Source organism: Ailuropoda melanoleuca, chromosome 2, assembly GCF_002007445.2.
Source record: "Ailuropoda melanoleuca isolate Jingjing chromosome 2, ASM200744v2, whole genome shotgun sequence".
NCBI classification, from domain to species: Eukaryota; Metazoa; Chordata; class Mammalia; order Carnivora; family Ursidae; genus Ailuropoda; species Ailuropoda melanoleuca.
The window spans coordinates 181,224,164-181,237,028 of record NC_048219.1 but is presented as its reverse complement, the minus strand read 5'-3'; the positions used below and the strand labels follow the sequence as shown (position 1 = coordinate 181,237,028).

Genomic DNA, 12,865 nt, shown 5'->3' with positions numbered 1-12,865 from the left:
ACTGGTGGCCTCCCCTTCCAAGCTCTCCGCCCACCCACGCCCATCAATCAGCCTTCTGGGGCCACACCCTGCTTGTCCATCCCATCCAGGCCGGTTCCTTGGATCCCGGGACTGCCCACAGGAAAAAAGCCTCTCCCAGATGCCACAGGGCTTTGATTTGTACACTGTAAGCCCGGCAAAAGCAAGAGGTGTCAGGGGAACCGAAGCTTGGTCCACGACCCCTTCATCCACATTCTTGCCACCCCTGCCAGAGTCAAATCAGACAAGATCTCCCCTTCTCACAGCGAGTGACAAACCAACCTAGGCTGGAACTACATGTCCCAAGATGCACAGCTCCACAACTACGCACCGCTTCCCCTAGCATGATCAATCAGAAATGAGGCAGGGTGTGTTGCATTCTGGGACTTGTAGTCCCCAAGAGACAGCACCAGACACCCAGGGAAGAGTTCACAGGCTTCCCACCGCCCCCACCCACCACCCAGGCCCAGCTCTACGCTCAGCATGGGTTTGGGAGAGGAATGGAGGGTCCCCTCCCAGCACACAGGGGAGGGCGCTGTCCTGTTGGAACTGTGCAGCGGCTCTGGATCCCGGACATCCAGCTCAGAACACATCTGAGGAGAGAGCGGGGGCGGGGTGACAGGAGACTGGGTCAGCGGCAAGCCGTGGAGGATGGAGCCGAGCATGCAGACCTGGGCTAGCCCTGTGGCCTCTCCCTGAGCCCTGATGCATGGTGAAATAGGATGGGGTACAGTCCCCTCCTAGGCCTCCCTCCTGGGGCACCCTGGCCTTATCCCACCTCTCCAGGGATAGCCGGCCTCACCTCTGCCTAGTCCCGAGGCCTGGGGCAGGCTGAGGCAGCAAGAGGAAGGGAGGAGGAGTGGGCTCCGGTTCCGAATCTGGATGAGAGGCTCCCGCCCCACCCAGCTAGCCTCCCCAGAAGACCTTATGGCCCTACCGGCCACAGCATCTTCCTGGGCACACTGAGGCTTTCTTGGGGAAGGAAGAAGGGAGTCCTAGCCAGATGGCAGTGAAAGCAAGCGATGCGGCCCATGGGGAAGTGCAGAGAGAAGAGAGCGAGGGAGCAGCAGCAGCAGAAGGGAAGCAACAGAGACGTCAGAGCTCAGCGCTGCACAGAAACCAGGGTGGGATATCCGCAGCTGGACAAGGAGCACGGAGACTCCCTGCTGCAGCTGCCGACTCCGGCTCAGAGAACCCCAGGCCAAGTCCTCCTTCCTTGACGTCATCAGCAACACAGGTGGCAGAAGACCTGGGCACAAAAGGCCCGACCCAAACCACTAATGCCCCTTAAAAACTCCCCATCTAGTAGGAGTAAGTGCATCCTAGCTCCTGGGAGACCCTCCCACTGCCCGGAGGCCCCCCACCCTGGGCTTCCCCAGGGACCTATCAGCTGTGGGCTGAGCAGAGCAAATCCCGAGTCCACACTGGAGTGCGAGTGGACATGGGAGGGAAACCTGTTGGGGGAGCACTGAGCTGGAGAAGGGCTCCTGCAACTCAGGCCCTGCCCCTCTGCTCCCAACAGTGAGCAGGACCCCCGGTCGCCCTGAATCAGGGTGGTTTGGGCCTGGTGATCAGAGGATGAGGCAGCGAGAGGCCTTCTCTTCTGGGGATGGACTGGGTTTGGCCGCATCCCCCCTTGCAGCCTCAGGGGTGCCCCCCATGCTGGGATCTTGGTCCTGGGCCTTGGGCCGCCCCTGCCGTCGACGCTGCGCCCCCCGCCCACCTGCTGGTTTCTTCCCAGCCGCCTCCATCTCTGACAGGCTGTAGGCCATGGCGAGCTGCAGGTCCTCATCATCCTCAGAGAGATCGCTGTCAGAGGGGCGGGAGGCAGGAGTCTGCCGGACCTGCGTGCCCCCAGACCTGGAGGTGACAGACTGTTGCTGCTCTCGACGGCTCAGCTCCAAGCCCAGCGCCAGGTCATCTGGGACACCTGCAGGAGTCACGGCTGCCATGAAGCCCTCTGACCCAGGCCAGGGGAATCCTGCCAGGCTGCCTCATGCGGCAGCAACTCTGACCGCTTACAGCCCCTCCTTTGGAACTGGCACGCGTGCATTCTGGCATCTAGCATGGTGGTCATGTGCGTGGGCAGGTACCCAGCTCCAGCAGGTATGAGCTGTCTCCTTGGGCAAGTCACCCAACCTCCCTAAGCCTCCCTTTCCTCATCTATAAAATGGAAATGGTGGGAGCGCCTACATTGTCAAATTGTTCCAATGACTAAAGAAGACAGCCCAGGAAGTGCACTTGGGGTGCAATGCCCCCAGAGCCAACAGGCATGGAAGGGGCGCTGCGCTGACCATCCCAGGCAGGGTGACGCTGTGGGAAGGGTTCCGCCCCAGGAATCCTTTGTCCTGAGTGTCACTCCTGGCTTTACCCCTTCCTAAGCAGGACAAAGCCTTGGGCCTGGGGCTCCTTGGGAGTTAGGGCTATTTAACTATGCTACGGTTCAGTCTCCTCACAGGAAAAATAGGGCGAATACCAAAGCCCTGCCTTCCCCCTGCCTGCTTCCACACAGAGCTCATGTTCCATGCACAAGTGCTTTCAAAACAGTCCATGCTCTGCAAACACTGGGCACCCACTAATGACGACGGGGATTAGCTGGCCCTCTGAGACTCCTCAGTTCCCTGCCCTGGCCCCTTCCCGCGGAGCCCCATCTCTGATTCTGCCAGCGGGGCCTGGGGCCGCCATTCCTTCCCTGCCCCAAAGGAGTTCAGAGAGGAGCAGTTTGGAAGGGGCCTTGGGGCCTGGGGCTGGGGCTGGGGCTTCCTGCCGGGGACTGGGTGGCAGAGCCACTCCTCACCATTGATTGTGACTGACTTCAGCTGTCCGTCTTCTTCCACTTCCACCCGTTCCTGCCCATTCTCCATGATTCTGTGGGGGACAGCATGGTTCACTCAGCAAGCGTGTGCGAATCCTGCAGGTGGCTGTCCACGCTCTGGGATGCCGCAGCCAACAGGACAGACTCTGCCCACAAGGAGCTGACCTTCTAGTTGTATGCCGCTTCCCCTCCCTCCCCCCCTGCACCCCTGCACCCAGGATGATCTCAAAGGAGCCCTCACCTGCGTGTCGTGATGCGGCGTCCTTGGACAAAAGTGGTGGACGTAGAAACAGAGCGAAAAGCACCAGCCCCAGGACTGAAGGAGAAAGATGAGGAGGAGAAATCTGGCATGGAGACAAGGGAGGAGGTGGAGAGGTTGTCAGAGGGAGGACAGAGCTGGCATGCCGCAGTCACGATGGGGCCGGGAACCTCTGTGGGGTCTCCCGGCAGAGCTCCCTGAAGACAGGGCTCCAGATACTCAGGAGAGAAGGCTTGGAAAAGGAACGAGCCGGGACGGGGGGGTTCCAGGACCCAGAGCTTGCAAAAACGCGAAGGGACAGCACATACCAGAGTGTCCAGGGAAGGAGGAAGAGAAGGTGAAGAAGGGGCCCGAGTGTCGGGAACCCCGGCTCTGAAGCTCTGAGAAGGGGCCCAGGTCATCTGCAACAAGCAAGCAGTTAACAATCATCTGGCAAAGAGAACTGTCCCCCAAAAATGTGTGAACCCTGCCTTTCAGCCTAGAAATATGACCTGCTAAGCATTTCTGCTTTTTTTTTCTTTTCTGAGTGTGGACTTATTTACGAATTAAATTTCTTTTTAGTATTAGATATGAAAAAGATCCCTGGTAAATTCTATCCACAGTAGATAATGGAGGAGGGAGGGGAAAGAGGAAGGGAGGACGGCTAGCTCATTCAGCACAGGCAGGTAAGCATGGTGGGAAGTCAGTCGTGTCCCCACCCCGCCAGGCGGCCCGACTCTCCCGTTTGCTGGGTCACTCTAAGCAAGTTATCTGGAAGTACCTTTGTGTTCTCATCTGTAAGTGGGGAGAAAATTATCCACCTCACAGGGTTCACAGTCATCACTGCAAACATGCTATCTGTCATGTGTGATGTCACTGTGGTTGTCACACGGCGCTCTGAGTCTTGCTTTCACGGCTGCTATTGTGCAGGCCTAACAATGTACCATTGTTGCCCTCGTTTCATAAGGCGAGTCTCTGTGGGTTCAGGCCTGTGTCAGGTTCTGTCCCCACTGTCCCTGGACCCTCCCCCACAAAATCTTCTGTCTGCGGAATTCTGCTGCCCTCTCAGCCTCCTGCCTCAGGGGCTCCTGGCTGATGGGAGGGCAGGCCTGGAGCGGGAGTCGAGCCAGTCAGAGGTCTCCTGAGCCCACTCACCAAAGAGCTCCGCAAAAGGGTCTCCACTCCCGAAGAACTCCCGGAAGACCTCCTCGGGGCTGCGGAAGGTGAAGGTGAAGCCAGGCCCACCGCCACCAGGTTCCGCCCGGGACGGGCCAGTTCCTGGAGGAGAGGCAGGATGAGGAGGGGGCCTAGGGCATGCATCCTGCCCTGAGCCAGGGGACCCCACAGAAGGCATGGCCAGGAGCCTCACGAGAGCATCCGCCGCACTAAGCTGCCCTCCCCCACGCCTCCGTGACCCACTTCCATCCCTGGGCCCCGCCACTCCACCTACCTGCCCCAGTCAGCCCTTCCCGGCCATAACGGTCGTAGATCTCCCGCTTATGCTCTGGAAAAAGAGACCCAATCATTTCTCCCTCCCTCTGGGATGACGGCCTCCCCTTCCAGGCTAGGACCCTCAGAGGATCGCCCAGGGACTGAGGCTAGGGGGGCAGCAGGGTGCACAGGGGACACAGGCTACAGGTTTTAGCAGCGCCAGCTCTTCGCAGTGTGGCTCCCTCTTATCTGTAGAATGGGCACAATTAACAGCACCAACCCCAAAGGGTCATTGCAAGGATGAACTAAGACAATCCACGTAAACTGCTTAGCAGAGTGCCTGAGAACACAGTAAGTGTTCAACAAATATCACCTAATTATTACTATGCTATTAATCAGGGCTTAGCCTAAATGTCACCTCCTCAGAGAGGCCTTCTGTGACCACTGTAACAAAAAGGGTGCCCGTCATTCCCCATCAACATCACCCTGCTACTTCCCTGCAGAATACTCTCGTCTATGTATTTCCTCGGTTAATGTCGGGCTTCCAGGGCCAAAATGTAATAAACCCGTGATGACCAGGACAGTGTCTGCTTGTCCTTTGTCGTTCCCCAGCACCCAGCAAGGGCCCAGCATCATAAACATTCAATGATTATGTTTTGAATGAATGAATAAATAAATGACAGACCTGGAGGGGCGCCTGGGTAGCTCAGTCGGTTAAGTGTCCGACTCTTGATTTCAGCTCAGGTCATGATCTCAGGGTCGTGAGACTGAGCCCAGCATAGGGCTCCACGCTCGGCGTGGAGTCTGCTTGAGATTCTTTCCCCCTCCTTCTCCCTCCCCCACTGTTCCCCCCCTGCCCCCTCACACTCTCGCTTTCCCTCTAAAATAAATAAATAAATAAATTCTTACAAAAAAAAAACCAACCCGCAACAGACCTGGATTCCTATTCTAGCTCTATGTGACCTTGAGCAAATTACTTCACCTCTCTCAGCCTCAGTTTCCCTGCCTATAAAGTGGGGATGATAAATCCTGCCTCACAGGATGGCTGTGAGGACTCTTGGGGATTACACCCACCAATGCTTGGCACAGAGAAGACTCAGCGCACGTAGGTTACCTGCCCTGCTTCCATCCCCTTGTCAAGACCCATGCTGCAACTACCATACCAGATCCCGGGGAGCAGACACTGAGCACAGGGGATCAGGGAAAGAATAAAAGGGTGCTTTGCATATAGTACGTGCCCACTTGAATTGAAGCAAAACAAAGTCGCAGAGTCCCCTGTGGGAGGAGGCACTTAAATGCCAGGCTGGAAACAGGCACAGAGGAGACAGGAGGTGGCAGCATGGCTTTGGGAAGGACTAGGATGGGGCATGAAATGGGGGCAATAGGTGCTGCCCTGCCCTGCCCCCCTGGCCCTTACTGTCTGACAGCACTTCATATGCCTCGGCCACCTCCTTGAACTTCCTCTCAGCAAATTCTTTATTATCCGGGTTCTTGTCTGGGTGCCACTGAAGAGCCTTCCGCCGATACCTGCAGGAAGTGGGTCCAGAGGCGCGGATCAGAGGACAAAAGCAAGCACCTCTCACCATGAAACAGAACGACCCACTTGCCCATTAGCCTGCCACTGTCCTTTCCCCACTCACATCTCTGTCCACCCCAGCTGCTGGGGGGCTGCCTCTGCTGCCCTGTTTTAATGGCGTCCCTATGTCTCCCCTCTGCAGCCGTGATAGGACTACCTGTAGTAGCAGATGATAACGTAAGCAGGAGAAAGCCCCAGGCCTAAGCCCTCCCTGCAGCTCACTGGGGCTGCACAAGTTAGAAATATGTGTGGCCGTGGAGTGTATGGGGCACTGGCCCCTCTTGGTCACAGGGCCTGGACATTTTTACAGTCATCCTGAGAAAGCCCACACTAGGGGCTGAGGCTTGGGCAGGAGTGAAGGGAAGGGGGGGGTCCACTGAAGAAGGACCCACAGAGCAGCTCCCAGCAGAACTTCTTCACACTAACGACTTTCTCCCACTCTTCCAGGGGTCTTCTTCCTTCCTGTAGAGGGAGCCCCCCAACCCTTTCTAAGGACCTAGTTCCCTGGCGAGGCCTTTGAGGGACCCCATGGTGGTGGTGGTGGGGCGGGAATTGGGGGGTGAGAGGCTTTCTGATGCGCAGCGGAGGCACTTACGCCTTCTTGATGTCATCAGCGGACGCACTTCGCGGCACGTCTAGGATGTCGTAGTAGGATGCCATGGCAACTCGGCAGGCGTCAGATGGGCCTCCGTGCGGCTGCAGGAGAGGAGGGGGAGTCAGGCAGCAAGAACCCAGGGTCCCTCCCTGGGGCTGGAGACCCCCCGGGGGAGTGGGAGGCGCTCCCAGAGGTCAGCGGCGCCCACTGGGCTCTGCTTGGGGCCGGTGACGAGGCTCCCTCCGGCAGCCTTATCGGCCCCCCGCAGGCCGGTGCCGCGGGCAATCTCGGGGCCCAGGCCCGGGGAGCTCTATCGCAGCCCCCTGACTCCAGGAGCCCGGCCCAGGGCCTCCCAGCCGGCCCGGGGCCCCCCGCCCGCACCTCCTCCGTTGGGAGTCCCTGGCCTCCTGCAGCGCCCCGCCCCTGCCCCCCGCCGGAACCGTCTGGCACCGGCCGCCCGGCTCGCGGCTGCTGCGTAGGACGCGCCCGGCCCAGCTGTGCGCGCAAGCATGCGTCAGCGGCACGGAAACTACTAGAGACCCAGAGGAGGCCGGCTCGGCCTGTCACCCAGGGGGCGGGGGTTGGGGGACTGCTGCAGGGGCTGCCGGGAGATGGGGGCGGAGCCGGCTATTTTGGGCTTGCACCCGGGCGACGTCATCCCCACACCAGACCTGGGAGACCGCGGCCCGCTCCGTCCTGGCGTGACGCACTCGCGGGCCAACGAGCACCCCCCACCCCGCCCCTGGTCCCTCTGCCCCTTTCCTATAAACGGGTTCGGTGATCGATGGCTACTCACTCCGGAAAAAAAATCCCCCATCTCAAGAACTCACAGACTCCCCCACTCTGGGCCTAAATCCTCCCCCTTCAGGGCTCTGCTCCCGCCCCAGGTCCTGAAAAGAGGCTGCCCCAACCTCCCTGAGGAGGTCAGACCTGCCTGTCAGCGTCTCGTGACACCATCACACTCGTCTGAGCTACCAATCAGCCCTTACTTGCTTGATTCTTTGATGGACATTCACCTCCCCCATTAGAATGTACATTCCACGGGACAGAGATGGTGTCTTTTTTTGCAGTAGAGCATTTAGGGCAGTTGTGGGCTTCGAAAACAGCCTTTGGATGATTAAATAATGAACAGATTGGAACCTCTTGCTGACAGTTTTGACGCATTTGGGGAAGGTGGGGTTAAAGGGTAATAGGAAAACAAGAAAAAGAAAAGGAAATTCCCCAGATTCAAGGTTTTTTGGTTTTGTGCCCCCCACCCCAGTGATCCTAGATAAACCTCGTCTACCTCAAAATTTTTCCTGGGTTCAGCCCTCATGGGAGAGTTAGAGAACTTTCCAGAATTGGCTCCAGCTTGATATCATCCAGGCTAATCCACAAGTATTAATTGAACATCTATATAGTAGATGAAGCCAGGATGTAAAATGAAGACTATGACCCCAGTCCCTTGCTTCACAGAGCTCCAATATGATTAGATTCCAGCCCAACAGTGTAGCCCAGTGGGAAATCCCAAGGTTTTAAAAACAGACAGACCTAGGTTTGTCTGTAGCAACCTGGCACTATTGTGTGACTTGGCAAAACCTCTGAGGACTCAGTTTTTCCTACCTAAATACAGGTAATGCCTAGGGCTGTTTGAAAGTCAAATGAGGTGTGGTACATAGTACATCTGGGTCTTAGTACATACCTCGCTGGCATCATGATTGGCCCAAGCAGTCATGCTTATGTGAGTCCAGAAGGGTGTTTTCGGCTGGGTGACCCAGAAATGCTTCACTCAAGAGAAGGGCTTGAGCCAGGCATGTGGGAAGAAGGTGGTACACATTTGTCCACTTTCCCTGGCTGCCCACAGTCTGAACCTTCTGACTACCTTTGGGGAATTCCCAGTGTAGGCCTTGATGGGAGGCAGGCCACCCCCGTCACAAAGCCCTGACACGTGCTCTCCCAGACTTCTCGCCCCTAAAGGTACACAGCCATCCGCTCTGCCAACTGAAAACTCCAACTGGGACTTTGAATGTGGAGCAAGTCCCAGAGAAGCAGGGGCAGTTGATTGTACATTGTGACAGCGGGGCCAGCAGCGGCCTCTAGTGTCTGAAGGAGAAAATGTCGGTCTCAGTGCCTGGTTGGGAAGAAGCCTCATTGCAGGCCCCTGTTCTATAGAGCACTGGGGTCTTTTAGGCAGGCTATCCTGTGCCCTGACTTTGACTATGGTGTTGGATGCTCAGCTTCCTTTGGTGCCTACTTGTTTGCGAAGTCTCATCTGGCAGCCCTCGTATTAATTCTGTGTGCTACCCAGTGTCTCTCCAATATGTGTGTATGCAGGAAGGGAGGTGTGGGTCTTTCATCTTTGTTTCAATTTGCCAGAGCTAATTTCTGCCATGTACAACGAGAGTCCTGACTGGCCCTAGTATAAGAGGAAGGAATAGGTTAGGTCACTCCCAAATCTCTTTCTTCGTACTTCTCTTATCTCAACAAACATTTCTCTAGTACCTATGGTGTATGTGATATTATATTAAGAATTGGGAATGCAAAGGGGTTTAAGTCCCAGTCCTCGTACTCAAGGCGATAAAAATCTAGTTGGGACATTGACAAATAACAGCCGAGGGAAATTATATCAAGCACATGTAGCAAACAATGGTTAATTTCCTTTGTTCACAAGAAAAGACAAACGATGCAGTTTTTTAAACGGGCAAAAGGCACAGACAAGACAGTTCACAGAAGAGAAAATGCTGACTTTTAAACATATGAAAAGATGCTCCATCTTATTCATAACGAGAATTATAAAGGAAAGCTGCAGTAAAATACTTTGTTTCACTTATCAGGTGATTGACAAAGATCAAAAAGTTTTATACATTGTATGGGCAAGACTGTGGGCACAGGCATGCCGGTACATTGGCAGTGCGAGAGCAATATGGTGCATATCCAAGTTAAAGGTGCACAGCCTTTGACCCAGCAATTCTGATTCTAAGAGTTTATGGTTGCACATGTGGGCAAAGAAGTATGTACAAGGGTTCCAGAATTTGTTTCCAAAGCAAAGAATTGGAAACAACCTACATACTCCCTAATAGCAGACTGGTTAAATAAGCAAGGGCATACTATCCAATGGAAGTGTACATTGTTACCAAAAAGAATGAGGCATATCTTTATGCACTGATAAGGACCATCTTCCGGATTTTTTGTTAAATGAAGAAATGAGGGTAAAACGAAGTGTATCTAAGTGTGTGTACAGTAGTCCCCCTTATCCACGGTTTCAGTTACCTGAGGTCAACCACAGTCTGCAAGCAGATGACCCTCCCTCAGATGTATCATCAGAAAGTCAACAGTAGACAAACACGACGTCACAATACCCACGTCATTCATCTCCCTTTATCTCCTCCCTAGGCTTTTTAGCGTCTCACCTCATCACAAGAAAGAGAGGAGTACCACATGAGACATTTTGAGAGAGATCACATTTGCATAACTTTTGTTACAGTATATTATTAGACTCTTTCATTTATTGTTATTGTTAATCTCTTACTGTGCCTAATTTACAAAGTAAATTTATCATAGAGATGCCTGTGTAGCAAAAGACATAGTATATATGGAGTCCGGTACTATCCATGGTTTCAGGCATCCATGGGGGTCTTGAACATACCCCCATGGATCAAGGGGGACTACTATATACACATCAATATATCTGTAGATGTTTCTGGAAAGAAACACGAACAAAAAAGTTAATAGTGAAGGCTGTCAAGAGTGGAACAAAGAAAGGAGACTTATTTTCGCTTACGGACTTATTTTTGCTGTTTGGAAATCTTTTCTGTACCTTTTCAATTTGGAAGCATATTCACATAATAACTGTTTGACTATATACAGAATTTTAAAAAATCTAGTTGGAGAAATAGGATATTGGCAAGAAGCAGAGTCCCACCATACAAGGCAGTCTATGCCAAGCGCTGAATGAGTAGTAGAGACAGACAGGAGGTGCTGGGAGAATCTCAGAGCAAGGAGCTTCCCAGGGCTGGATGGTTCTGGGTGACTGTGACCTAAGCTGGAAGGAATGGCAACGCTGAGACAAGCAGGGGGAGGTGGCATTCCAGAAGGAGGGAATGGTGAGAACCCAGCTTTGGGAGCAGGCATGTTCCTGACACACCAAAGATGAAGGAATAAACGTGTTGGGTGGAATCCAAGCTGGGAATCTGTCTCTTGTGTCTGCCTGCAGGAGGTAATTGTACCCTGGGATAAAAGCATTCCCTGCATTGAGGGAGTCCCCAGGAGCCAGGCTGGGTGGTGCTCCTGGCTACCCCATGGAGGGCTGGGTGGCCACCTCCCCACACCCACACCTAGCCCAAGCGAGGCCTGCCAGTGCCTGCCAGCAGAGTTACTAGCTGGGAAGGCCTTGCAGGGTTTGAGAGGAGATGGCCACACAGCTGCCCGGGGTGGCGGGTGGGGGGCTGGTGCAGCAGACAGTAGGGGCGCCTGGCCCCCTCTCTGGATGCCCAGACACCGGGACAGGTGAAGACCTCACATCCTTCTGGCCTCTCCCAAGCCCTTACCTCACCTCCTATGAGAGGTAGGGGCTGGGGGCCCTTTCCAGAGGGCACTGAAAGCCCCCAAACCTGGCCCCAAAGATGCTTCTGCCTTCATTCAGTCCCAGAAGCTGTACATCTCCCCCCCGCCCACCTTCCAAGCCCTCCACCACAGCACCTGGGCAAGGGAGTGTCAGGCGTCACTCCCTTCTTGCTTTGAGGTTCCTGAGTCACTGTCTGGGCATGAGAGACCTGGCAGGTTCAGAGAGGTGGCGTCTGGAGGGGCACCTGGAACCGCTGTGGCAGGAGTGGGAAGGGCATCTGAGGGAGGGGAGGACAGCAGCAGAAGCTTCTGTCCAGGCTGACCTGGGTTTGAATCCCAACTCCTCCATTTATAACTAAGTAACCTTGGGTGGGTGCCATAACTTCCCTGAGCCTCAGTCCCCACATCTGTAAAATAGGCATTCATTCAGCGAGTCTATTGAATAAATATTCAACACATATGTTGCCTAATATGTTCACCCAGCAACATTCTAGCTGCTGAGAATAGAACAAGGCTTGTTCCCATGAAGCTTCCAGTCCAGTGTGTATAACTGTACTTACCTCAGGATTAAACAAGGCAATATGGGTACAGGGCTTAGTACATAGTAGGTACTCAATAAATGACAATGTTTCTTGGGATTTGAAGAGCTCCCAAAATGACCCCTCTTCCCTTCCCAAATTTGAAACCAGCTGAGAGAGAAAGACGCAAGAGTCAAATAGGGATTTGAAGGTCAGCCCTTTTAGTGGGGGGAAAAGTGGATTTGAGGGGATAGCTGAGCTTTTCAGCCAAAATGGGCTTCTAAGTACTCCCACTGAATTAAATCACTCCCACCACCACACACACAGATACACAAAATTGCAGGCCTCTCTCGTCCCAGGACAGAGCTGCCCCTGTAAGCTTAAATCCTCAAAGAGGAGTTGAGAATGCCTGCTCTCCCTGGGCACATAGTGACAAAAGGGAAGGAGCACATTGCTGAGCTGGGCGTGCCCATTTCCTTTTCTAAACCCCCCATCCTCACCCTTGCCATCCTGCTGCTTTCACTCCATCCTCTGCTTCCTAGAGAGCAGTTATCAGGACAAGACAGAGACAGGGGATGGGTGCTAGGAGTCACTCCTTTTCCGGTGTGACCCACCACAGGCCCCAAGTGCTAGACCTGGTGTAGGTGTGTGTTTGCTCTGAGATCCATTCCCCCACCTTCCCGGCCCTGCTCTGTATATCTCACTGGCTGCACCCCATGTTCCTAGGCCCCCGTGCCAACTGCTCCTGTCCGGATTCAGACAGTGGGAGCCACTAGCCGGAGATGGAAGGTGGGAAGAAGGAGAAGCCAGGGTTTTCCTCCCCCTCTCTCTAAATCACGGGGCACCTCGGGCAGTGTTTCTCGATCCTGCCAAATATCCCTCCCTCCTTGGCTCCTCCTCACACCTCTGGGCAGCTCTGCAGTGGCTCCGGCTCCCACCTGGCATCCTAGCTCCATCACCAACGCACCCCTTGGCTCCTCCAGCCCTAGCGTTGCTAGCAACTTCTGGGTGTTGCTGGCCCTTCGGTTGCCTTCCCTGCATCCAATCCTGGGAAAGGGAAGGTGCAGGAAGGAGAGAGCTGAGGGCAACGCTGAGCATTGAATCTCTTGGGGGCGGGGGGGGGGGGGGGGGG

At 54.7% G+C, this 12,865-nt stretch overlaps 1 protein-coding gene across 2 annotated transcripts; it reads right to left on the bottom strand.

Annotated features, from left to right (window-relative positions):
- Nucleotides 1-456: 456 nt before the first annotated feature.
- Nucleotides 457-7,217, bottom strand: DNAJB2 (DnaJ heat shock protein family (Hsp40) member B2). Of its 2 annotated transcripts, XM_034655231.1 has the most exons (10): nt 7,055-7,215; nt 6,674-6,774; nt 5,920-6,029; nt 4,522-4,575; nt 4,227-4,349; nt 3,401-3,493; nt 3,075-3,177; nt 2,816-2,886; nt 1,742-1,948; nt 457-611 (listed from the first exon to the last, which is right to left on the bottom strand). In XM_034655231.1, exons 2-10 carry the CDS (start codon nt 6,736-6,738, stop codon nt 601-603), a joined length of 837 nt encoding a protein of 278 aa, XP_034511122.1. In that variant the 5' UTR covers nt 6,739-6,774; nt 7,055-7,215; the 3' UTR covers nt 457-600. The 2 variants fall into 2 exon arrangements, with proteins under 2 accessions (XP_034511122.1, XP_034511121.1); XM_034655230.1 differs by lacking the exon at nt 457-611 and having other exon boundaries at nt 1,442-1,948; nt 7,055-7,217.
- Between the last annotated feature and the right edge of the window lie 5,648 nt (nt 7,218-12,865).

What these genes read in the sequence shown, in the direction of transcription:
- DNAJB2 (XM_034655230.1), bottom strand. Translation starts at nt 6,738, where the DNA reads ATGGCATCCTACTACGACATCCTAGACGTGCCGCGAAGTGCGTCCGCT. An exon ending in GCTGATGACATCAAGAAGGC is followed by an intron (nt 6,030 to 6,673) that starts GTAAGTGCCTCC and finishes CACTTCCTGCAG; the next exon opens with GTATCGGCGGAAGGCTCTTC. An exon ending in GGAAGGGCTGACTGGGGCAG is followed by an intron (nt 4,350 to 4,521) that starts GTAGGTGGAGTG and finishes CCTCTCCTCCAG; the next exon opens with GAACTGGCCCGTCCCGGGCG.